Source organism: Crocodylus siamensis, chromosome 15, assembly GCF_052110815.1.
Source record: "Crocodylus siamensis isolate JL-2025a chromosome 15, ASM5211081v1, whole genome shotgun sequence".
Lineage (NCBI taxonomy): Eukaryota > Metazoa > Chordata > Crocodylia > Crocodylidae > Crocodylus > Crocodylus siamensis.
The window spans coordinates 752,230-776,970 of NC_143409.1; the positions used below are offsets into that span (position 1 = coordinate 752,230).

At 61.3% G+C, this 24,741-nt stretch overlaps 2 protein-coding genes across 3 annotated transcripts; both read left to right on the forward strand.

Moving 5' to 3' along the window:
• The first annotated feature begins 11,196 nt into the window (after positions 1–11,196).
• ARPIN (actin related protein 2/3 complex inhibitor) lies at positions 11,197–13,108 on the forward strand. The gene is made up of 4 exons (XM_090029522.1): positions 11,197–11,284; positions 11,400–11,690; positions 12,188–12,367; positions 12,739–13,108. Exons 1-4 carry the CDS (start codon positions 11,197–11,199, stop codon positions 13,104–13,106), a joined length of 927 nt encoding a protein of 308 aa, XP_089885648.1. The 3' UTR covers positions 13,107–13,108.
• Positions 13,109–13,803: 695 nt separating this feature from the next.
• On the forward strand, positions 13,804–22,028 carry AP3S2 (adaptor related protein complex 3 subunit sigma 2). 2 transcript variants are annotated; one of them, XM_090028873.1, is made up of 6 exons: positions 13,804–13,937; positions 14,262–14,353; positions 14,434–14,545; positions 17,733–17,804; positions 20,364–20,471; positions 20,994–22,028. In XM_090028873.1, exons 1-6 carry the CDS (start codon positions 13,869–13,871, stop codon positions 21,114–21,116), a joined length of 576 nt encoding a protein of 191 aa, XP_089884999.1. In that variant the 5' UTR covers positions 13,804–13,868; the 3' UTR covers positions 21,117–22,028. The 2 variants fall into 2 exon arrangements, with proteins under 2 accessions (XP_089884999.1, XP_089885000.1); XM_090028874.1 differs by having other exon boundaries at positions 13,865–13,982.
• Positions 22,029–24,741: the final 2,713 nt, after the last annotated feature.

Genomic DNA, 24,741 nt, shown 5'->3' on the forward strand with positions numbered 1-24,741 from the left:
CATGTTAAAATTTTCGGGTGGTCTACATTAATGCCCGAGTCATCCACACACGCTCAAAGCTACCTGAGAACAGCAGAGACTCTCACCTTCATGCACGTATGAGAGATCAATAAAAGTCTGCTTTCATGGCGTGGGCGATGCAGAAGGTTATAAATGGAGACAGCAGAGACTTGGCTGGCTGGATGTTTTCAGATAAAGAGTCCAGTCTTGATGGAGGCAACCAGAACGGAGCAAATTTATCACAGCCGACAGTTTATTTGAGGAATTTCTCCTCCTCTCCTGCCTACAAACAGACGTGGATTCTTCCTTTCATTGCTGTGGCTGCTATTCACATTAAAGAACGAGTTCATGCCAACCTGTGTCAGCCTACAGGTGGGGTGCCCACAGCTTCAACTACCTGCCCAACACCTCGTGGGATGGGTCAGCTAAAGAGAAGGCAGGGTAGAGATGCACCTTATGGGCTAACTGAGTAAGCTGCATAGACTGCCATGAGAAGAGCTCGGGGGCCACTTCAATCCGGTAGTGCTACTTCTGCTCTCCAGGTGGCTCACGGTGAAACCCGTGGTGCTGTGCAGCACCGGGCACGTCTGACACGAGCGTGCCTGCCGACGCATGTTCACACTAGTGCTTGTGACCCTTTCTCTCTCTCTGAACTTTGTTATGAATGAATCTCTCGTGTCAATATTTGCAGAAGCCGGAAGGATCATGACTGCCGCTGACGCCGATTCACTGATTTCCTTCAAACAAATGATCCCCCTTCTATGCCTGTGCAGACATTAGCTGTCTCCCAAAGCAAAGCTGTTCCAATGGGAAACAGACCGGGGTGCAAAAGAGCGTTTCGGGGGAGCCGTAGCTTCGAGAGAAGGAGGGGAGAGGTCAGCACCACAGGAGGTTAAACACACGAGGATGGGGATGCCATGCACAGGGACCCTGCTCATGTGTCAGGGATAAATAAAAATAGCCGGATGGCAGGAGATGCACTGGGACTAGGCACTGACTCGCGGTCTCGAGAAGATAACGTGGTGCTACGTACCCCTCCTCGTCCTGCCAGAACAGGCCATTCGGTGCAGTCGGGAAGCTTAAGGGAAAAGCCACCACCAGCAGGTCATTCCACCCCCTTCCTCTGGCCACGGACGGCTGGTCTGGCCTGACGCAGCAACTGGCTTCTGCTGTAGCAGGGAGCCTTGACGCCGCAGAGCGACGATGACGGGACGGGGGTGCAGAGCAGCACGGAGGTGGAGGTGGAAGGAGGGAAGGCATCGAGCCAGGGCTGGGCGGACTGGAGGCAGTGGGAAATGTCAGGCAGGCACGGGCGCCTCTTCCAGGCCCCTTCCTTCTCCCTGGACCCACGCTGCGGAGGGGCTGGGGCTGGGGCTGCCCGTCCGTGTCGTGGCCCGCTGTGCGCTCTCCCTCCGAGCTCTGATCTCAGCCACTTATTGCTGCTCCTCCTCCCCGCCCAGCTCCATCTTCCGTCCACACACTTCCGTTGTCACCAGTCTTCTCGCTCTGCTCTGACTCAATGTCTGTCTGCTCCTTGACCCCAGATACACAGGAACTGCTGTGGGGCCATGTCCGACTTCAGCAGGCACATGGAAGGGCAAGGCCCTGGCTGGCCAGGCTACCCCCATGTAGCAAAGCCCTTATGCCCATGCTTAATTTTCAGTGCAGCCTTCCTTCCCCTCATGCATACCAGCATACCTCGGGGGAGATGCACCGGGAGGTGACCCCCGTGCCCGCAAAGAAGCATGCAGGGCCGGCAGGGGAGGCCAGCGGAACGTGCCCAACTCCCACCAAAGCCGATGGGAGTTTTGCTGCTGATTTGAATGGGAATAGAGCTGGGTCCTTTGCTTCCACTTTTCAGAGCTGTGTGGGTGTGTTTCAGGGCAACTTGCACAGTTTCCTGCTTGCCGATTGCCACAACCTTCGTAGGAGGTTTTCCCCAGCTGGTTTGGAAGGACTGTTTTCTAGTTTTTGGGAGGGGGAAAAACACACAAACCAAACCACCTCTGGCCACAGCAGGGAGCGTACTTCTCCATCCCGCTGCCCCGTGACAGCTGAGGGGCTTTATCTCACACTTCCCAGCATGCAAATTGCCTCTTGGCTGACTTGTAGCATGGAAAGCTTCAGTCCGGGAAGGAGAGCTCTGCCCCAAGGTCCCAGCACATGAACTCGAGCTGGTGCACAGCAGCTCTCCCCCATGTGCAGACGCACGGCTCTAGAGCAGGGATCCTTAACCAGGGTGCCTGAGCTCTTCCCAGAGGTGCTGCGGGGTGCCGCACGGTGTTAGCACTGGTCGAGATTTCAAACAGAAATCCAGAGGCTGATCTGAGTTCTTTGCAATAGGAAAACTTCTCTGTTATCTTTCCGCAGGCAAAAAAAGAGTGAAAACAAAGAGCTGGTGTTTTCCAAGGGGTGCTTCAAGTCTAAAAAGGTTGAGAACCGCTGCTGCAGAGAAAGTGAGCCCTGACATTAGCTCCTCTCCTGCCCCTCATTTATCTTGGCTGATCCCCTCCTGTCTCCCACTGGCTGGGTGGATCTGTTTTTCTATGGTGCGAGGATGCACAGAGCCTTCGGATGGGCCAGAGTGCAGAGCGCAGCCCCGAGCAGTGACATCAGGCCTGGGTTTGATCCCAAGAACACACAATGCATTGGAGGCAGCAGGGCTGCACCTCCCCACCCCGCTGCTCTTCTCCAGGGGACCAGTTCAAAGCCTTGTTTGGATATGGGTCTGTCTGGATTGCAGCATCAGCAACCAGCAGCTTGTGCAGCCAGGGCTCAGGTTTAGCTGTCCAGGGTGCATCATGGTCCCACTGGTTTTCTAGCCCTGCTCCTCACTGTCTTTGCCAGTGAAGGGTGGCTGTAAGGGCCCAGTACTTCTCCATCCCTTCTCCAGGGATGAGTGCAGTCACTCATCCCTCCCCATCACATGCCCTGCTGTCTGCTGGGAAGGGGTAGGCAGGTCCCCTGGAGCAGGAAGGGGGAGGCTAGCCCCCCACCTCACGGCATGGTTCTCCACGTGCTCAGGCAGATGTCACAGGGGTGCTCACTGCATCGCTACCCACCTGCCTTCAGCTCCACAAAGGCTAGAAATGCCCGTTTTCAATGCCTGGACACCACAACTCTGCAGGAGCATTTTGGATACAGAGTTGGTCCAATAAAAGAGATCACCCTAAGAAATCCTTCCCTCTTGTATCGTTTCTGGACCATCACAGTTACAACATCACTCTTCGGCTACTTTTTTCAATGCAAGCAGGGACTGTGATGTAATCACGACCCAGAGCCGGGGCTGTAGGCATAGGCTCACAGTGCCTTTATTCTCTCCGGGATCTCGGTGTGGAGTTCCCTGGAGCAGCCCCTTGTGCACGTAGGCAGCCCCACTATTTACCCCAGTGCAGCGCACAGCAGTCGCGCAGGACCAGCAGCAGCTTCCCTTTGCCTCCTGCAGCGGTTGTGTCAGGACAGCTGCGGGGGTCGGGATAGAAGCAGATCCCCACGTCAGTGAGGTCAGCTGCCTTCATGGCAGGACACTTAGCCGTGCTCAGCACAGTGCTCCCTAGCTCACTGCTCCCAGGAGGAGAAGGTCCTGCCGCACCGCTTGCAACCTGCTGTTCCCTAAGTGCTGGCCCAAGTCCCTGCGTGACATGCTTAAAGTTACACACGTGCCTAAGTGCTCTGCTGGGCCAGAGCCTATGTGACCAACAGACCCCGACAATAGGCCTATGCGAAGTGGCTTGTATTCGCTTCAGATTTGGATTTGGAGGAGGACAGTGATTCAGTTCGGTGATTCAAATCACTGTCCCGATTCGATTCGGCTGAATCAGCCAGGCCCTTCGCCCGCCCCTCTCCCACCCCGGCAATGGCTGCCCCGCCAGCCCCAGCTCCCGGCACTTGGGGAAAAAAGCCCTGACTCACTGGGTGCTGCCAGGTGAGGGGGGGGCATCCCTGCTGCCCCCCACTGCGGCCCCCCAACCTGCCCCTCGCTCCCGCAGCCCCTATGGGTGCCCTGCCCAGGCCAGCTCTGGCCCTTTAAGAAAAAAAAACCTTGAAAAAACCCTGCACTCACCGCTCCTGCTGGCCAAGGTGATCCCCACTGCCCCGTGCCACGTGGGGGGCTCTCTATGAGCCCCTGAAGCCCCGAGGCCACTGCAGAAGCAGTGAGTCCCAGGGCTTTTCTCCGTTTTTTTTTCCTTAAAGGGCTGGAGCTGGCCCAGGCGGGGCACCCATGGGGAAGACAGGGGAGCATTGAGGGGTCAGGGGGCTCATGAAAAGCAGGGATCATCCCCCTGAGCATGGTGGCTTTTATTGAAAGTTCTGGGAGCTGGGGCAGACAGGGGCAGCCGGGGAGCGGTCAGGGGAGCAAGCAGGGGCTGGGGGCTGGCAGGGATCCCCCCATGGTCCCCTCCCCCGCCCCTACTACTTACCAGCTCGGAGTCGGCTGCAGCCCCCGGGGACTGCCCGAATCATCAAAGCTCTCTGAATCTTTTCCAAACATTCGAAGAGCTTTGAATCAATTTGGACCTTTAAATTGGTCCCCTGCTTCGATTTGGATTCGGAGATTCGGCCACTGAATCGGGCCGAATCTCCTCCAGATCGAATCACCACTCGAAGCTTCGCACAGCCCTACCCAGCAACGACAGATCAGGAGCTGCTATGCTAACGCCTGCCCCAGATCTCTTGTGGGTCTTCCCCAGCAAATGCTTCCAGGCTTTGCCTCCCCACTCCTCTGTTCTCCCTGTCGCTCTTCCTTATTCCTTGGTATCTGTACCGTGATTTCACTAGAACCCTTTCTTTACAGTGACACCACGTGAGACAGGATCTGTGAGATGTGCTTCATCCCACCGTCCCCAGCGAAAAACTGTGCTTTGAGCACCCCAGCAAGCTGCTGCTCCAGGTGCTGCAGTCACACTGGCCCCATTTTATCCCCCTATAACTCTGTAGACCTCAGCAGAATCCTACCAGGCAGGAATCAGGCCCGCCAGCTATTTGCCACGAACACCATAGCCATTAGGTTCCCAGAGATTTCATAGACATCAGGGCTGGAAGGGACCTCGGGAGATCATCGAGTCCAGCCCCCCAACCTGAAGGGCAGGAAGTCAGCTGGGGTCATAGGATCCCAGCAAGATAAGCATCCAGTTTGCTCTCGAAGGTGTTCAGTGTCGGTGCTTGAACCACCTCCGATGGTGTGCCCTTGGGGGCTCTTGCCTTGCCCACAGCTTGTGCCAGGGCTGGGGGAGGGGTGGGCTCCCTTAAGTGCGTTGGTCTGCTGGCTTTGCAAGGGCCGTTCAGCGGGTCAGCAGTCCCCCCATCCCCCAGCGGGCTTAGTTTAAAGCCCAGTGGAGCAGGTCAGCCAGCCCGGCTGAGAAGAGCCTCCTCCCATCTCTTCCCAGCAGCTCGCTGCCTCTCTTGCCAAAGAGCGGGCTGTGGTCATGGAAGCCAAAGCCTTCCCGATGGCACCAGCGCCGCAGTCTTTGGTTCACCGCGTGGATCCTCCTCTCCCTCCTCAGCCCATAGCCCGAGCCTGGGAGGATCGACGAGAACACCGCCTGAGCTCCCAGACCCCCAAGCCCCGCTCCCAACTCCCTGTAGCGCCTCACGACCTGGCTGGGGGTGCTCCGAGCCGTGTCATGGGTGGCCACGTGAATCAGGAGCATGGGGTCGTGGTCTGTGGCCCGGAGGAGCTGCGGGATCCTCTCCGCAGTGTCTCGGGTGCGGGCCCCCGGGAGGCAGCAGACTTCCCGGGCTACGGGGTGGGGGCGGCAGATTGCCCCTCAGTGCCCTCAGGACGGGGTCTCCCACAACAAACACTCACATTTTGTCTTGGGGAGAGCGGGGCGGTCGCTGCGGTCGGGCCTGCGCGCCCTGTGGGAGGCGGCGACTCCGCCGGGCCTGCAAGAGGTGCGAACCCGTTGCTCAGCGCCGGCGGGGCAGGGGCCTGGGGCCCTTGACCACCTTGGTCCGTGGCCCTGACTGGGCAGAGCGGGAGGTCCCGGAGTCCTCCCTTGTCCTGGAGGGAGACGGTGGTCAGCCCTGCGGCTCCCGGGGGAGCAGGGCCTGGCAGTAGGAGTCGATCTCCTGCTCGCAGTCCCCGATGGCGCGCAGTCTCTGGACTGTGGCCGGGAGCTGCTCCCGCCGGCGCGCCAGGGACCCCAGTAGGGAGCAGACCCCGCACGGGGGGGTGGCCGTGCTCCCGGGCCCCGGAGCCTGGAAAAGGGACAGGCAGCCCCCGCGGCCGAGAGCCAGGGGCCCCGTCCGCGTGGAGCCGGGGACTGTGGGCTCTGGGCGGCCGTCTCTGAGGTGTCGGGGGGGGGGCGCAGAGCCCGAGGGGACCCTCGGGCTGCGACACGTGCCCATCCGTGTCATGCCGCTGGTGGGCTGGCTGCGGCTGGGACTGTCTCCCTGGGGGGTCGCAGGCAGGGCCTCGGGCCCTCCTGCACTAACTCGCGCGCCGGCAGACGAGCGCCTGTTCGCGCGGCTCCCTCAGGGCTGGGCGAAGTAGGGGCCTTGGCGGGGGCTCCACGCAGCCGCCGCCTCCCACTCAGTGAGCGGTTAACCCCCTCCCACCACGGGCCCCGCTTGCCTGATCTGCTGTGAGAGCACTTGGGTTCGTGCACACGCTTCTGGACAGCTGGGGGTTCACTAACGTGACCCCGATCACAACGTGCCAGTGGCATAGATGCTCTCCGTCCCAAGAGAGGGCCCTGACATGGCAGGGTTTGCTTCTGACTTAGACTATTCTCTTTGGGAGGAGACACTTACCCCAGTTACCTTTTCTCAAGAACATTTTTCCTGCTTTATCTTTGTGTCCAAATAGGGGCTATATCATCCTGTCTTTCCTGGAAATCCTGCTGGAGGACCACAGGACTGAAAGAGGGGCTTTCTCAGCTCTTGGGAAGCAGCAGCGGTGGGTTTGTTCACAAAGAATGTCTCTTTAGTTGCATAAAAGGTGTTTTCCTAGTTTGGGTTAGTAACATTACAACCAGCACGTTCCAGTTCAACTCAGCCGTCGAGTTCATGCAAAGCCCAGGGTGCCGTGTCCGTGGCAGAGATTTAGCGTGCGTGGTTAGAACATACCAGCTAACGGGATCATGCACATCATAGACGTGTCCGTCTGGGAGGCAGCTCAGGAGAGGAGGTGGCCAAACCCCCTGCACTGAGACAGGATCTGGCATACCTAGATCATTCCTAACAGAGGTTAGTTTAGTTTACTCTTAAAAGCATGGGATGCAGGCGACTCCACCCCTTCTCTTGGTAGCCAACACCAGTGTTACTGCAAGTCAGAAAGATTTTCTTAATAACCAGCTTAAAAATTCTTTGTGGCAAAGAAAGTTGCCTTTTTCTTTCCTTTCTCCCTGTCACTGCCCTCATCGTAGCAACTTTCATGTACTGCAAGATGCCTATCGTGTCCCCTGTCGTTTCTTCTCCTTTCCAGACTAAACCAGCCCAATTCCTTCAACTTTTCATCATGCCTCGTGCTTTCCAAACCTCTTGCCCTCCTCTGGATTCTGTCCAGTTTCCCTACATCTTGCTTGATGTGTGGTGCCCAGAGCTGGATGCGGTGCTGAGGCTGCTTCATTGTCAAGTACAGCAGAATAATTGCGCCCTATGTCTTATACGTGACACTCCTGTCAATACCTCCCAGACCGAGACTTGCCTTTTTTGCAATAGCATCACATCGTTGACTCACATTTGACTTGTGATGCACTGCAACCTACATATCCACGCTGGCAGTTCTGCTGCCTTGCAGCTCATTTCTCTTGTGGATTGGATTTCTCCTTCCTCCGCCTGGTCCTTTGTGCTCCTCCATGTAGTTGTGCTGATTTTGGACCATCTCTCTAGTTTGCATTAAGCCTGCAAAGTTCTCCTGAATCCTGACTCTGTCCTCATATGTGCTTGCAGCCCCTCCCTGTCTGGGGTCACGGGTGCTCTTTGCTCCATCAACCCCTCCAGGACCCCACTTGAACTGCTCTTCCAGCTCGGTGCAGGTCACTGGCATGCTCTCAAAGTGTGGTTTTTCTCCTCCTTTTGCACCCAACTTATGGTGACTTCCTTCAGCCCATACTCCCATGGTCTCTTCCAAGGATGTCATGTGGCAGAGAGCCAACAGCCTGACCAGGATTAGGATATATCACAGTTACGCTTCTCCCTTCTCCTCGGGCTCAGTTACCTTGTTGGAGAAGAACATTATATTGATGTGATGTGATTTGGGTCGCTCCCACATGACATCCTTGGAAGTGACTGTGGGGGTATGGTCTCATATAGGAAAGGAATGATGCTGCAAACTAGAGAGATGGCTGGTGGCCTGCACACTTGTCCCTGTGGCAAAATGAATATTGTTAAACATCTGTTCATAATTAACATTTTTTGGGTGAAAACTGAAGCAAGGGAGGCATTGAATCCATAGTGTCATCCAGTTCTCTTGTCCTGTTAAGTAATGGATCTATACTTTTCTTTGTTTCCTCTTGCTTCTAATGTCTACAGAACCTCTTTGTGTTGCCTTTCACATCCCTTGCTAACTGTAACTCATTTGGTGCCTTCACCCTCCTGATTTTATCCCTGTGTGCTCATACTATTCCTTTACAGTCATCCTTAGTCATATGTTTCCACTTTTTGAACAATTCCTCTTTGATTTTCCAGGTCCTTACAGAGCCCTTGAGACAGACACAGTGGTCACTCGTGATGCTGCCTATTGTTTCTCCACTAAACCACAAGTCAAATGGATCCTAATTGACAGATCCCCAAACCTACCTGTCAATAGGAAAGCCTCGTGAAGAGGGGAATTCTGCAGGGCTTGGTATGAGGTCTGAGGCTATGCAGTTTTTTCATTCATGATCTAGAAGTAAAGCTAAAATCACCCCTGAGGATGACATGAAGCCCAGAGGTGCGTGTGTAAATAATGGTGGCTTACCTAGAAAAATGGGCCCGTTAAAACATATTTTGGTACAGCCAGTTGTGGGTCACTCTAGGAATAAGGAGACATCTATGTCACAGGGGGCTGTTTTGTGGAACAGGGACCTAAATGGATTTAGGAGAGAGGATTTAGGAGAGACCTGACAGTGAGCTCCCCATGCAGGGCAGAGACAGGGAGGCCTAATACGCTCTGGATGCCTCCTCTGTGTGTGCCGGTAGTTTCACAACAGACTGGCTGCTTAAAATCTCTTGTACAGCCTCAGGCTGCCCTCAGCTTTTATTTACGTTCCTGCAGCGTTTGCGCGGGGAGAGCGCATGCACAGCGCATACACACACACAGCTCTCCAACACGGCCCCCTGCACCGAACCAGGGACACAGCCTGGGACGAAGGGCTTTGCTGCTTCCCCGTGGAAAAGACAGACCGCGTGGCTGACCCACGGGAGCTGGGAGTGGCAGGTCTCACTGGGGTGGGAGTGACCTTGTATCTTCCCAGGAGGCGCAGAACAGCCGGGGAAATCCAACTGGGGCTGTGCTTAGACGGGCACGTCTGACAGCCGGGCCTGAGCTCCTGCTTTCCCATCCCAGGAAGTCTTTGTCAGGCAGGCTAGCTGTCTCCTTGAGCAGCTAGCGTGCATTCCCCTCAGGCTGCTCTTCCCCAAAGCTGCAGTGGATCCTTGGGTGCATAAACGGCTGCAGCCCGAGCCTCAGAGCGCAGCAGGCTGCTCCTGGCACCGGTTGGAGCAGAGCAGAGCAGCCCAGCGCTCTGCACGCTGCAGGGGACAAAGGTCCTGGGGAATGAGGGCCCTTGGCTGGCATCAGCCTGTGAGCAGGGAAAGGACCAGCTGGGCCAGGCCTGTTTGCATCTCAGCTGTGGGATGACTTGGGAGGAAGGGGGAGTGGGTTACAGTAAGATGTAGCACATTTGCACCCAGGCAATAAACTGCTGCTGCCCCTGCCTGTGCTGGGGCATACAAGATGGGGTAGGGGCTGGTCACTGGTTTGCTTCCAGTCGCTCTCGTCGCGGATAGGCCTGGAGCAGTTCTGATGCTGCTGGGCAGCTGCAGCACGGGGGGCAAGTTGCTGGGGTGGTCGACGTGCTGCTGCACCTCTGTGCGTGGGAGCACAGAAGACGCACCCAGGCAGTTTTCCAGAGCTTGGTAACGGCCTGCTCGCCTCACCCGTGGGGAGTGCAGCTGCCACTGCAAACTGCTGCCAATGCAGCCTGCAGCCTGGGCTGGCCACCCAGGCCACTGGCCTCGGAGAGCTCCCAGCAGCTTGGTTCAGCTCCAGGAAGGGGCCAGTGTTGGGGGGCGCAGAGACCCAGCGAGTGCCTCCGGGCTGAAAGCGCATTGTAACCTTGTCGCATCAGCCGTCTGCAGGGCGAGCCGCACACAAAGGCTGTCCAGAAAGCGCTGCTCTGTGCTCACAGATCCCCATTCTCCGTCCACAATGGGCTCCCTTCCCCTGCGCAGGGGCTGCCCGGGCTGTGGGAACACCGACCCCTTTATCCCCGAAACGGCAGGCCCTGGATGGGCAGAGGGGTGACAGCCCGCTCTCTCACCGCTGATGTATGCGCTGTGCGCTGGGGTGCAGGGGCTGCTCCCCCAGGACCAAGAGATGGGGGCTCTTACAAAGGCGCCGAGACACTTCACACACCCTTGCGTGACTGGTGTATCACCACGCACAGCCACCCGTAACGGCCTCCACGGGTGTGCAAGGCCATGCTCTCGCGCCGGCAGCTGCGGGGGAAATGTTTCCTCCCTCCTTGCTTTGCTTGATCTCGTGGTTTCTTCCTAACTGCTGGGGGAGATGGGAAGGACGTCATTCCCTTTGGTCCATCTGCTCCACATTCCCCCTGCAGGTGCCCAGGCCAGGAGGCGAGCACGGCTCCTGCCTGGTGTGCCGCCTCCAGGCTCAGCCTCCCAGGCATCTGTGCAGCGCCTAGCACAGCCGGGCCCAGCCCTCGCAGAGGGCAAAGGAAAGGGGAATGGATCCTGGGAGCACCGGAGGCTGGCGCATGGCCTGCACCATTTCCCTACTGCTCCAAGCGTCTGCTTCGCTGGGCGTGGGGGCACCTGGCCTGCCCCCCGGCAGCCGCGGCCCAGCTCGGTCCACCGCACGCTGCGGACACCCCCAGGCTCTGCCCCACGGGCTGGGGGCTTGACAGGGACCCCCAGGGCTGTGGCCTCACCCTGCTGCAAGCCCCCCCAAGTCGGCTCAGCCGCCTCACCCTGGCACGGCGCTGTCCCTTTAAGGGGCGCGGCCGCCCCCTTCCGGCCCCGCGCTCCATGCTCCGCGGCGCGGGTTCGAGCCCCCGGCCCGTGCACCGCGAGCAGGTGCCGGCGGCCTGGGCCTCGCGGGCGCTGCAGGGGTGCGGCCCGGCCGGGGGGGCCCTTCCTGGCTCCGGCCTGACCCGCCGCGCTCTGCCCGCAGCCAGCCCCGGAAGCAGGAGGGTGAGCGGGGCCCGTGGGGCCGCCGGCGGGGAGCTGAGGCCCGGGCGCGCGGGGAGCGGAGCAGGCGCAGGCCCCGGGCAGACCAGGCCGCCGCCCCTGCCGTGGGGCACGGGCCCAGGTGCCACGGACCGGGGCTGGCCGCGTCGTGTCCGCCCGGCGGGGCTGCAGGGGCAGGGCGGCGAGGGACCAGCCCCCGCCCCGGGCTCTGCAGGAGAGATACCACGTGCTGTGCGTCCGTCGCCGCCGGTTCGAGCCCGAGGGCAACGAGATCGAGCCCAACTTCAGCAGCACCGGGAAGGTGAACCCGGGCTTCCTCCTGTCGTCCTTCAGTACGTGTCGCTGCTCCCGTGTCCGTCTCAGACCCCTGCCCCTCCGCGGCAGCCCCTGGGGAACGACCTTCCCTTCCCGGCCTCCCCGTCCGGGGCCGCGGGGGGAGTCTCGAAGTGCAGGTCTCCGCTGCCCCCAGCGGGCTCTCTGGGCTGGATGGTGAGACCGTGCCCAAGGCGTGGGGGCAGGGGGCGCAGGTCTCTGCAGCCACTTGGAGATCTGAGCTGGGCTTGAGCCTGTCCATTAGCCCCGGACCGTCCCAGCAAGCCAGGCTGGACGTGGCTCTGCAGCCCAGGGCGTGGCCACTAGGGCACGCGTGGTCTGCAGAGCCTCGTGGGGACCTGCCACGTGGGGGGCACCGTCGGAGCCCTGACGTCTCTGCAGCGAGGTGGGGCTGCAGGCTCCAGGCCTGCCGCAGGGGGTACCCATCGTTCCCCATGCTGGGGGCACTGGGCTTTGGGTGCGGAGGTTCCCATGCACTTGTGCTTGCGTGTGGCAGAACTGGAAGCCAAAGGAGACACGGACCAGCTGTCGCTGGTGGGGCTGGTGAAGGTGACGGGACGCCACACGCCCAGCCAGACCATGGCCTTCTGGCTGCCGGAGGCAGAGATGGAGAAGATGGAGCTGGAGCTGGGGACAGAGATCCGGCTGAAAACCCAGGGCAACAGCCCCTTTGTGTGTGAGTGCCTCCCGCGCCGCCCTGCCCAGCTCTGCTCCTCCCTCCTGCCTGTTCCCACGTGCTGGGGGTGGCAGTTGCAGTGCTGCAGGGGGTAACTCGGGGCATGTTTGTGTCCTCTCCATGGGCTCCTTTACCAGCCACAGCTGAAACATGGTGCTACCTTGGTCCTGGGGTGGTCCCAGGCCCTCCTGAAGTCCCTGACCTGCCATGTGCCTCTTGTGATGTTATTCACAGACGGGGGCACAGAGAGAACCTGCAGGCTGTGGGGAGGGGATGCCCCCCTACCTTCCTGAGGCCGGCTGCTCAGTGGGGTAGGGGGGCAGCCCTGAGTAGGATCGGTGTGCCAGGCCCGGCCCTTCTCCGTCGCCCAGCACAGGGGCAGGGGCTCGGTGGCTGCTGGATAGTTCCCGTTGCTGAGTGGGACACGACTGGGAGATGTCACGCCAAACAGCTCTGTGCCTTGTGGAAGCAGCAAGTTGCTGTGGCTGGGGCCTCGTGGCCTGGGAACCGCTGCTGGACTTCAGTGGGATGTGTCCCCCTTGCACTGACCAGGCAGCAGAGCTGGGGTGTGGGAAGGCCTCTGTCCTGCCGCGGCTCCGGGCCAGGTGGAGAAGGCAGCGAGCGGGGCGTGGAGCTTCCCCGCACAGGGCAGCTGTGCTCAGGCAGCTGCTGTTGGCTTGCAGAGAAGGGGGGTCTGTCCCTGCACGGTGGGAGGCAGCTTGTGCCCCGGCAGGGCTGAGGGCCGGGCGGTGTTGGTCTCCCCGCCCTGGGCATGCAGTGCACTTCCCTATTTCTTTCAACCTCGTGCCCCGCTGGAGAGTCCGGCTGGTCTGCAGAGACAACAGCGGGAGCTGGGCTCAGCCCTGCCCCTCTCCCCTGGGAGCCCCGTCCCCGCCTGGCCTGTTTCATGCCGGCTGCAAGCCCTCGTTCACTCCGCTCTCGGCCTTTTTCCCGCGGGAGGACTGAGCGCGGAGGCTGCCGTTCCCTTTGCTGTCGGCTCCGCAGGTGCTGGAAGGAGGGCTGCCGGCTGCCCAGGGCTGGCCGGGGGGCCGCGTCTCCAGCGGGCTTCTGGTGGGACTCGGTTCAGCCGCGCCGCCTTCGCGAGGCCGAGCGGTGACACGTGCCCGGAACCAACGCTAACCCTGCGGCGCGGCAGCATCGCCGCGGCTACCAGCGCTTCGCCAGCAGCTGGGCCAGCGAGGGGGCTCCGGCAGGGCAGCTTGCGCCAGGGCCGTGCCCCTTTCTGGTCTTCCCCGCTCGGTGGGGCCGCGCGCATTGCTCCTGGGGCGGCGGCGCCCACAACAGACGTCGTGCCGCGGCGGGGGGCTGCGGCGCGCTGGCGGCCCGGTCCCGCAGGCCGGTGCTGGGGGGGGCAGGGCGGACACGCCGGCTGCCGCCAGGGGGCGCCGCACTGCCCGGAACCGTCCGCCCGGGCGGGGGAGTCGCGGCCGCTTCCGGTTGTGCGCGGCCCGCTGCGGTCCGGGCGGGCGTGGCGGCCGCGATGATCCACGCGATCCTGGTGTTCAACAGCCACGGGCGGCCGCGGCTCGCCCGCTTCTACCAGCGCCTGGTGCGGCCCGGCGCGGGGGGGTGCTGGGGCCGTCACCCCACGTGTGTGCGGGGGAATGGGTGTTTGGGACCCAGGAGCCCTGGCGGTGCCCCCGTGTGTGGGTGGGCACGGGTGCTGGGCCCCGGGGGTCGTGGCCGTGCCCGTGCGGGGGGTGAGCCTGCCCAGGTGGTGGGACCCAGGAGCCCTGGCTGCGCCCCCCCATGTGCACGGTGGGGGTCCCGGGCATGCCCCTGTGCCCTCAACCGGGTGGGCAGCTTCCTGCGTGGGGTGGGGATGGCTGGTCTCCTGCCCCACCGGGTCGGGGGCTGAGGGTGTGCCCTGCAGACCGAGGAGGCGCAGCAGCAGATCATCCGTGAGACCTTCCACCTGGTGCTTAAGCGGGACGACAGCATCTGCAACTTCCTGGAGTGCGGCAGGTGGGCCGGGGGCTGCTGGGGGCGCCGCCTGTGCCCTGGCGTCCGCGACTGAGCCCCGCCCTGCGCCCCTGTCCCCGCAGCCTGTTCGGAGGCTCCGACTACAAGCTGATCTACCGCCATTACGCCACGCTGTACTTCGTGTTCTGTGTGGACTCATCTGAGAGCGAGCTGGGCATCCTGGACCTCATCCAAGTAGGTGGGGGCAGGGAGCACATGGCACCAGGCCCTGGCGCGGGATCAGGGGGCGCACGGTGTGGATGCTGGCCGGCGCAGGCTTCCTCCGGCAAGCGGGCCCGGGCAGCGAGGACGCCACGCGGGGGTGCTCCAGCCCTGTGGCCGGTGGCTGCAACACCGGCAGGACTCGGGCAGTCCCACGAACTTTGTCCACAGCCGTCCCCGGCTCACTGGGGATGACCCCACGGTACCACAGCCGCTGTTCCAGGGGCCACAGGGGAGTGCTCCTGCCGGGGCCTGTGGTGCAGCCTGGCTGATGCCCGGTCTCCAGCCTTGGTCCACAGGTGTTGCTTTAGCTCAGATTGCGTGTATCTGGTGGCAGTGGGGGGGTCACTAGGGGAAGGGTGGTTCTGCAGGAGGGTTGGCTAGGCCACCAGTGGCCTTTTCAGGCGTGTTGCCAGTCGCTGCAGTCAGAGGCCTTTCCCTGGAAGGAGTCGGTGTCTTGGGGCTCCAGCCCCTTCCCTTTGAGGACTATCCTGCCCCTGCTGTCCGGGGCTCCCTGCACTCCAGGCTCCGGCTCCCTTCGCTGCCTGGACTCATCGCTGCTAGTTCTCACACGTTGTTCCGGCGCTGATAATCTCCCTTGTAAATGGTGAGGGTGGCCCATCTGCCCCTGGGAAGAGGGGGAAACCAGTGCTCTTGGGTTGGGGGCCCTGTTGCTGCACCCCGGCTTCCTGCCCCCTTCAGAGAGTTAGGACCACAAGTGCTTTTCTGCTTAGAGCAACAGTCTTCCCACGTGGCATGGTGGGTCCTCTCGCTCCCAGGCCCACTGTGCAGACAGGCCCCCTTTATTTGAGGCTGTGTTGTATGCAGTCATTGGGTTCAAGAGTCAGCAGCCTCCCGGCTGGAGCAGGGGGAGCCATTGACTCCAGGTTGTGGAATGGACCGTTGTACACTGCTCAGATGCAACCTTGTGTAGCTCAGCTCCAAACGCCAGGGCTGGGGCGTACTCTCTTCCCAGACAGCCGCACTCTGCAGCTGGGGTGCTTTCATGGCTGTGCCGTCCAGGTGCCCTCCAGCTGCTGTGCAGCTCTTCCCAGGGCTTCGGGCTGTTGGATACTGCCTGGGGGGAGGGTCCTGCCCTGGGCCCTCCCTGCCGGGAGCTGTCTCCCAGGCAGGGGCTGTCTCCTCCCTTCCTGCTGGGACAGGCGGATGGGGACGTGTGGGAGCTGGGCACCCTCTGTTCCAGGGCTCCCAGACCCACCTTTCCCTTCCACCACCAGGCTGTAATATCAGCTCTTCGCTCTCTGCCCTCTGCGCCCTCCTCCCTGACCCGTTTCTAGTTAATGGCTCACTTGGGGAGGGGCAGAGCTTGTACTGGCTCCATGCTCTTGGGCACCAAGGAAGTTGTGCCCCCCCACCATGCTCCCCAGCAGCCGAGATTAATCTCTTACAGATAGGGATGCATTATGGCTTTTTCTGCATGATTGCTGAAGGGGAAGTTGCTGCATCCAGTTGGGCGAGGTGGGGGACAGCAGTTCTGTCCTCTGTGGTGCCCATGGGGCCGGCTTGCCCCCCTGCCTCCAACTCCCCCCACGTTGCGCTGCCCTGCCAGAGCTGGCAGGAGGGTGCCACACTGCAACTCATGATCTGTGCTGCTGTATGTGGCAGCCTTCAGGGCCCCATGCCTCTGGCTCCATCCCAGCTCTCCTCGCCATCCACCTGCTTTCCTAACAGGGTCTGTGCCCAGTGGTGGGTATTGGCTACTTTGGGCATGAGGCCCAGCACTGCGCTTGGCTGGTTGTGCTTGCTTTTGAGGGAGCTACCTAGGCAGTGGGGCATCAGCTGTCTGGCAGGACTGGAGCTGTGCCAGGTGGCTGCAGCCCAGCCTGCGGTGGGCATGGGGCAGGGTTGCCACCATTGTTTCACGGGGGTTGGGTCAGGGCTCAGTGCCTGGACTGTCGATTGAGGTGTGGCTGGATGCTGACTGCGTGCTTGGGCTCCCACACTCATTCCTGGCCCTCTGGTGTGAAATGTCTTTTCCAGGGAAGGGGTGTAGGTAGTAGCCATGCTGGTCTAAGGGGATAGGCAGACAAGGTTCTTTGGGTGAATCTGGTATCTTTTATTAGACCAGCTTAAATAGTTGAAGGAAAAAAAAATTAAGCAAGCTTTGAGGTTTAAAACTTTGTTAGGCTGAGGAAGTTTCTTTAGTTTTCTAGGGTAGGTGCCACGAGCCCAGCCACCAGCTCTTAGCCCCTAGGGGCTGGCCCAGGACCAGTGAGCCCAGGCACCAGCACTACCTCTCAGGGGCCAGCCCATGACTGAGCCCAGGCACCAGCCAGCATTAAGTTTATGAGCAAGGAGCCCAGGCACCAGCACTTAGCTTCTCCCTTGAGCTTGCAGTTGCTTCACGGGAAGCTTCAGAGCCAGGCTGTTGCAGCCTGTGTCCCAGCTTTCGCCCCTTGCTGGGGACGTGTGGTTCTTTCCTTCTCTGGGAAATCAGCTGCCTTTTCCAGCTGGTCCTTGAGCAGAGGTGGGAGGGAACCGTATTGCACTTGCAAATCACTCCAGCAGGTTTGCTCCCCCAGCTGTTCCCATCAGGCTCGCTTGCAGGCACTGTGGGGTCACTGTTACACTGGGAGCTTGCAGCCCCTTGTCTGGCCTTCCATGCTGCCTCTTCATAGCGCTCTGTCCTGGTGCCCTGGGCCTGGCTGGCTGCATTGCCCCTGCTCCCTCCAGAGGCCCTCCCCAGCTCTTGCTGGAGCAGCACTTGTCCTGGCTAGGAGGGACCTGTTTCTGTCACCTATGTACCTGTCCGGGGCTCTGGCCACAAGCCCAGGGAGGTTCCTGGTGCTCAAGCAGGGCAAACTGGGCATGTTGTCCCTAGGCTCAGAGCTCTGTGCTGGCCCCAGAGAGCCCTGGTCCTAGTGTCCTGCCAGCCAGTGGCCCCAGGCCTTCAGCAGCCAGAGGAGAGGAGCAGGGCTGAGCAGAGGGGAAAGGGAGGCAGGGTCGAGGCTTCTCAAGTAGTGCTGAACCCGCTGTGCCCCCAGCGCTATGCTGTGCTCAGTGCTCTGGGCTGCTGGCCTAGGGGAGGATGGTGGAGGATACTGAGTCCCTGGGGTTAGTGGTCTTTGGGGTGGGTAGAGTAGCCTGTGCTGCAGTGCAGCTGCCATCCCACCCTGACTGCCCTTCTTCTCCTGCCCAGGTGTTTGTGGAGACACTGGACAAGTGCTTTGAGAATGTCTGCGAGCTGGACCTCATCTTTCACATGGACAAGGTGGGTGTCACCGTCCGCTTGGACTGCTGTTGCCTCGTGCCTTGCGTTCCTCCTGGCCGCAGGGCAGGCTTGAACCCTGGGCCTGGGCTGCTGGCCCCTGCCTCTTGGGCTCTTCTAGCCCTTGGCCTGTCCTGCTGATGAACAATCCCCATTATCTGGCACAGCCCTGAGACCTGCTGCCCCTTCCCCATGAACCTGGCTCAGCCCTGGGCATTCCTGCCCCTCTACCCTGCTGCCACGTTCGAAGGCCTGGTCCCTCATGTGTGGTGATAAGAGCCTGTGAGGCAGGGAGGTGGTGGGAGCAGGGTACATGGTACGGCTGCAGTATGTTGCAGGCCCACGTGGCTCAGTCCAGGGGGCGTCTCCTTGGACTGGGTCCACAAATAGCTGGAGGCTCTTCTCATCAGCCTCCAGCTCTTGCTGGTGTTAGCATGAGTTGCAATTCCTAGATGACTGGAAGGGCAGGAGGCCAGGGGGATGGACCTCTTATTAGTGTGCACACTAACAGGGTCTGATTCTACTCCCTGCAACCCTGGTGTGTCATGTGGCTACTTCTACCTTGGGTTTGTGCTGACTCTTCACAAGCAGACTGTGACCTGCCAGGCAGTGCATTGCACTGGGAAAGGTGCGGAAGGAACACATTATCATGGTTGTTCTCTGCCTTATCTGTCTGCACAGATCCAGTGATGGGCCCCTGGCCAGGGGGAGCCCAGGCACAAATCCCTCCCTCCCCCTTCGCAACAGTGTCCTGACGAGAGCCAGCATGTGCTCGGGCCACAGCAGTGCACTGACTGCAGGGGGGAGCTGGGAAGAAACCTGGAGCTGACCCTGTCCAGGCTCAGGGGAGGGCTGAAAGCTCTGCCTGGACCTCATAAGGCAGGGCTGACGGGCCCCCATGGAGGCCCTAGGCTGGGCTCTGGCATTCCTGGGGTCTCTTCTTGCCTGTAGTCTTTGCCCTGCATTTCATCGTGTTGCTCTGACAGGTGCAATCACCCCATTATGCTATAAAACTTTTGCAATTTACCGCTGATGAGCCTCTAAAGCAATAAAGTCAATGCCATGAACCCCTTATCTCCCTGGGATCCTAGCAACCCTGCTGACTTAGCAGGCAGCCCGCCACACCTGGGCTGACGCAGAGCAGCTGGTATCTAGGCACAGTGTTGACACATGGGCTCAGGTGCAGCTCAGGAACTCGTGTTCCCTTTTCCAGGGTCTCCTGCAAAGTCTTGGCATCTGTGCTAGGGCTGTTCTTGGTGGAAAGTAAGACTGAGGCCACAGGGCCTCCCTGCCTTGCCTGGGGGCTGCCTGGCCCAGCCCCTGTGCTGTGGCAGGAGGATGCATGTAATCCAGCCTTGCCCAGTGCAAGTCTTGCCAGCAGGACGGGGGTTCCCCACTGGCTCTGGTCGCAAGGGGGTCCCATCCAAATCTCCTTTGCTGCAGTTTGCAGCTGTGGCTTGGTATTCTGTGCAGCAGGGTAGAGCAGTTGTTCCTCCTCTTCCCCAGCTGATGAGAGGCTGCTGGCTCTCAGCTGACACGTGGGAGCATACCAGGCCTGCTGGGCTTCCGAGCTGGCCCCAGACTCGTATTCTCCTCCCCTTGGGGCTCTGGGTGACTCTGGCAGAGCCCTCCCCCCTGCGGGGCTCCTCTGTCACCAGTTGTGCAGCTGCAGGGTGGAGAGGTGGCTCCCTGTGCCTGCTGGAACATGCCAGCTCCCACCTGCTGGACCAGCATGAGGTACCTGGTGCAGAGCACCCTGGGGTATCCCCAAGTGCTTGTTGGAGATTGGCCTGGTCACAAAGCTGGGGCAGCTGCCCCTTGCCTGGTCTGGTGAGTGGCCTGGAGCTTGGCATGGCCCTCACGGGGCACATGTCAGGAGGGCGGCTGGGTGCTTCCCAGGCCTAAGGAATCAGAAAAACCATGAAATTATAGAAAATGAGGGTTGGAAGAGACCACGGGAGGTCACATCTAGTGTAACCCCCTGCTCGAAACAGGACCAGACCCAGCTATATCATCCCAGTAAGGGCTTTGTTGAGCCAGGTCTTAAACACCTCCAAGGATGAAGGCTTCACCACCTCCATCCTCTTTGCAACCCCCCTGCAGGGAGTTGAAGGCTGCTATCAAATTCCTCCTCAGTCTTCTCTTCTCCAGACTAAATCAGCCCAGTTCCCTCAGCTGCTCCTCTCAAGTCATGTGCCCCAGCCCCCAAACCATTTTCATTGCCCTCTGCTGGACTCTCCAATGTGTCCTCATGCTTTCTGAAGTGGGGGGCCCAAAACTGAATGCAGGACTCCAGATGTGGCCTCCCTAGTACCAAATAGAGGGGAAGGATCACTTCCCTTGATCTGCTGGCAGTGCTTCTACCAATGCAGCCCAGGATGCCGTTAGCCTTCTTAGCAACAAGGGCACACTGCTGGCTCACAAGGAGCTGCAGGGCCTTTTGCTGGTCTGTCCATGCTCTGTGCTCGCCTGGGCCGTGGTGGGGGGCTCATCCCTGCGAGTGGGCACCATGGACTCTGCCTTCCCAGGGCTCACGCTGCACCCCTCACTTGTTCCCCCCAGGTTCACTACATCCTCCAGGAGGTGGTGATGGGCAGCATGGTGCTGGAGACCAACATGAATGAGATCGTGGCACAGATCGATGCCCAGAGCAAGCTGGAGAAGTCTGAGGTGAGTGCCTTTGGGGCACGGGCTACAGTGGCCTCCCTGGTCAGAGCCATGGGGTGGGGGCCATCAGTGCAAGGAGGCAGCGCAGGTGTGCGGTGTGAAGGGGGCCAGCTCAGGGATGGGGGTGGGAGGAAGGGACAGGTGTGGGTTGGCCCCACTGTGGGCTGACAGGAGTGAATGCTCCAGGGGCCCCACACAATTCGGGGCAGGAAGCACCCCCCCACCCCCGAGGCCTGTGAGCCAGTGCACGGGGCTGAGCTCGAGGGCCCAGTTTCAGGAACAGCCCTGCGGCTCCTTATCTGCATGGCCTTGAGAGAGGCGTGGCCCTGATAGCATGTCCAGGAAGTGCCAGTGTACTTGGCTGCCTGATCGTGGCCTGTGGGGGAGCCCATGTGACCAATTGGGGCAGGTGCTGGGTGTGAGGGTGTTTCTGGCTGCAGCATGTTGCCAGGCCACTTGCCCCTGGGAGCTGGGGCAGGGCTGCATTAGTGGCACTTGAGTCCTGTGCCTTTGAATGCCCCGCAGGGTGGCCTCTCAGCCGCACCCGCCCGTGCTGTCTCCGCTGTGAAGAACATCAATCTGCCCGAGCTGCCGCGCAACATCAGCATTGGCGACATCAAGGTGCCCAGCCTGTCGCCCTTCGTTTGAGCAAGATGCCTCCCTTCGCCTGCACCCACGAGGGCTTCCATGCGTGCCCGTGTCAAAGGCCGGAGCCAGGCCTTGCCCACACAAGGACTGAGAGCCGGCCTGGGCAGTGGGGCTGAGTCTTGAGCAGAACCAGCGCTGCCTCCACGCCTGTCCTGCAGGCTGTGCCAGCCCCCTACCTTTTGCTGCTAAAGCGTGGCTGGAGGCAGACCAGCTTCACCCATCACAGGAGCTGGTGGGGCTTTGGGCCCTGCCCTTCACGCGCTCCCAGCCTGGACCCTGGCAGCTGGCACTTCTCTTGCTGAGCTGAAGCATGGTTGCATGCCTGGCCCAACCCTGGCTCCCCAGCCACTGTGGGTGCTGGTGCAGGAAGCCATGCATGGGGGGTTGCCAGGCGCTTGGGGCCAGCGGAGCTTCACTGTCTGGGAGTCACAGGAGCTGCGTGTAGGTGGCCCCTGGCTCCTGCCAGCTGCATCCTGCCTTCCCTGCTACAGGCACAGCTTCCCCTGCCCACCATGGGAGGGTGGCCAGCAGCCCCTTCCTACCCACCCGCACCCCCCACCTGCTGCTTGTTAGCAGGGCTTGGCTCTCACAGACCTGCTTGTCTTCCTTGCCACATATCCTGCTGCACCCTGCACGGCTTTGCCCCTTGGCCTTATACCCTGGGGCTTGCCACAGGCCTTCCTGTGCCAATGTCCAGTGTCCTGTGATGGGGAACTAGTTGTGTGGCCAACTGCTCCAGGGTGGGGTAGGTGCTGCCTGGGCTGGGGTGTCAGCTGACCTGTGCTGAGTGAATCCTGCAGGTGCCTTTGCCAGGCCCCCTGCATGCAGGCTGTCTGTATTTGGAGGGGGGCAGGCTGGGGTGAAGCTGTCCAGGGGTGCTGAGAGCCAATAAAGCTGCTGTTGTGATCTGTGTGCGTGTGACTCCAAGCCACAGGATGTGGGCTTCAGGCCAGGGGTTGGTGGATGAGGCTGGGAAACCTTCTCACTGCTTCTCCGCAGCCCCTAATGGGAAGAGCAGACCTGCCCTACCCACTGCGTCCCCAGCTGCCCAGCACAGCCTGGTGCCTTCTCCCCGCTGTGTGCCCTGCCTGGGTGCCCACAGGGCCCTGACCCCACGGCCACTTAGCTGGGACTCAAGGGGCTGCCACTGAGCTGAGAGGGGAGTGCTGGGCAGGGCAGCTGGAGAGCTGGGCTGGGCTGGGCTGGGGGTGGGAGGGGGCAAGGCGGCCCCAGGCACTGTGTTACCTGCTCAGAGCAGGGTGGGTGGAGGGGCAACGCCACAGGCTCTGCCACCCCCGGCCCGCTGGCATGCTGTCCAGGGCTGCCGGCTCCATCCTCTGGCGCAGCCCGCCAGGTGCAGCAGAGTCACTGTGCTGAGCCACAGCCTCCGCAGAGGGGCCAGGCCTGTTTGTGTCCTTCCTGGCTCTGCTTGTCCTGGCTCCAGCAGCGTAAACAAGCTGGAGGGGAAGGGCCTGACTCGCGTTCCCCCTCAACTTCCTGCCTGGCCCCGGGCCCTGCTGTGGGACAGGACAGGACAGGACAGGATGGGCCATGCGGGGGAAGGTCTGGCAGTTCCGGCTGCTTTGAAGGCCCAACTCCAAGCTCCGGCTGCTGCACTGGCAGGGCTCTGGGAAGGTGGGGGATCCAGCCCCCTGTGCCAGCCTGTACCCCTATCCTGCCCAAGCTGGGAGCAATACTGGGCTGGGCACAGCTGCCGGTCTCCCCTCTCTGCAGCCATGCGGAGTGCGAGGGTCCCCTTCCCCGTGGCAGCAGCCTGTGGTGCTCTCTGCACTTGTTGGTGCCCCAGGGACCCTGATACCCAAGGCCTGGCCTCGGGGTGCAGGGCTACACATCCTGGTGCTGATAGCTCTGCCCTGTCCCCAGCCCTGACCTGTGTCCGGCCCAGGGTGAGGTCTGTGGGTGCTGCCTCTGCTTGTCCGCAGAGACAGGCGATGACTTTGCCTAGAAGGAATTTCTGTGGCCTCCTTGGCCTCCTCCATCCACACAGCCCTGCCACCAATAGCCCTTGCTGCACCGGCCTTGGAGCAGGGACATGGGACCAGCTGGGCCCTGTGCACTAAGTCCTGCTGGGGACAGCCCTTCTCTTCCTCCCCGGGACCTCTGCAGCCCTGACCCTCAAAGCTGCACCTGGAGAGGTCCTGGGGCCTGCGGCTCCCAAGAACGAGACCTGCAGTCTCTGGAGGCCAGGAGGGGGCCAGGCCAGCCGCAGGCCTCTGGTCTGATGGCAGGCAGGATCCCAGCTCCCCGTTGCCTGGGCCAGGCTGACTGGGTGCTTGGTGCTGCCACTCACTCGACAACTGCTTCTTCTTCTCTGCTTTGCTCCGGGACCCGGTCCCTTTGTTGCCCCAGCTGTTTCTGGGGCAGCCCGAGCACCATGCCCCAGGCACAGCTGGATGCCCTGGACACCTGCAGCATGAAGGCAGGAGGTGCTTTCCCTGGCCCTAGGCTAGCAGCTGGTCTGGAGGCAGTAATGCTTTGGCACAGCCTAACCCTAACTTTAACCCTTGGGTCCTGGTGGGCCACAGCAGCTGCTTGTGGGGGGGCTTGGGCTTCACCCAGCTGCTGTGCTGTCTCCCTATGTCCGCGCCCTTGTGTGACCTGAGCCCCGCTGCCCCTGTCTCTTTGGCCCCCGTGGCAGCAGGGCTGACCAGGGCTCCGGCAGGGAAGAGCATCACTCCTGCCCTGCTCTGACAGCTGCATGGGCAGCAGGCTGGCTCTGGAGGGGTAATTCAGGGCAGTTTCCCAGCGGGGGCAGGTTGGCGGGTGGCGGTGAGCCGGGCCCCTGGCCAGCAAGAGAGGAGGGAGCACTCTGGGCCGGTGGCAGAGGGGACAGGCCGCCTCGCCCCGTGCCACAGCCCTCTCAGGTAGCTGCTCTGGGGCTGGCACCAGGCCTGGCTTTGTTCTGTAATCCTCCTGGCGCCATCGTGCCTGGGTCTTTGCCCAGCCTCAGGGTGCAGCTGTGCCCAGGGGCCAGCTCCTACCTGCTCCCATGCCAGGAGCCAGCTCCGTACACCATGGCCCTGCCTGGGCAGGAGCTGCTCGTCATCCTGCCACCCCAGGCCCACTCCAAGCCCTTCAGGGCTGGTTCTCTCGAATGCCCGGCAGAGCCCTGAGCCTTCCTAGGGATTAGTCCGAGGCTGGGAGGAGCCTTTGGCTCAGAGGCTGAGGTCACAGCTGGTCAGTCCCTCAGGCCAATGCCTGCAGCAGGGGCAGCAGAGGTGGGAGGGCTGGCCCGGGCCGAGGGGGTGGTGTGCCTGCCCCAGCTCCCCTGCCCCCAAGGGCCTGGTGACCGTGTGTCCTGGCAGGGCTGGGGCAGAGCAGAGCTGGGCACGGAGGTGCAGCACAAGCCGTCCGGGTGCTGCTGAGGCCCTAAAGGTCCCGGAGGCCCCAGGCACAGGCAGGGCCGGGGGAGCTGGCGTCTCTGTCCCCAGGCTCCAGGTTGGGCCCTGGGGCTGGAGCCCAGGCCATGCTATGGCGGCAGTTTCACTGGTGTCTCGCTCCCCTGCACAAATGTCTTCCAGATGTGCGGTTGGGCGCCTGCGGGGGCCGGACCAGGCCTGGGCGGTGCCTTTCCTGCTCAGAGGGGCCGTGCTCCAGGGCACTG

What these genes read in the sequence shown, in the direction of transcription:
- ARPIN (XM_090029522.1), top strand. Translation starts at nt 11,197, where the DNA reads ATGCTCCGCGGCGCGGGTTCGAGCCCCCGGCCCGTGCACCGCGAGCAG. An exon ending in GCGGGCGCTGCAGGGGTGCG is followed by an intron (nt 11,285 to 11,399) that starts GCCCGGCCGGGG and finishes CGGGGAGCTGAG; the next exon opens with GCCCGGGCGCGCGGGGAGCG. An exon ending in CTTCCTCCTGTCGTCCTTCA is followed by an intron (nt 11,691 to 12,187) that starts GTACGTGTCGCT and finishes TGCGTGTGGCAG; the next exon opens with AACTGGAAGCCAAAGGAGAC.
- AP3S2 (XM_090028874.1), top strand. Translation starts at nt 13,869, where the DNA reads ATGATCCACGCGATCCTGGTGTTCAACAGCCACGGGCGGCCGCGGCTC. An exon ending in AACTTCCTGGAGTGCGGCAG is followed by an intron (nt 14,354 to 14,433) that starts GTGGGCCGGGGG and finishes CTGTCCCCGCAG; the next exon opens with CCTGTTCGGAGGCTCCGACT. An exon ending in TCATCTTTCACATGGACAAG is followed by an intron (nt 17,805 to 20,363) that starts GTGGGTGTCACC and finishes TGTTCCCCCCAG; the next exon opens with GTTCACTACATCCTCCAGGA.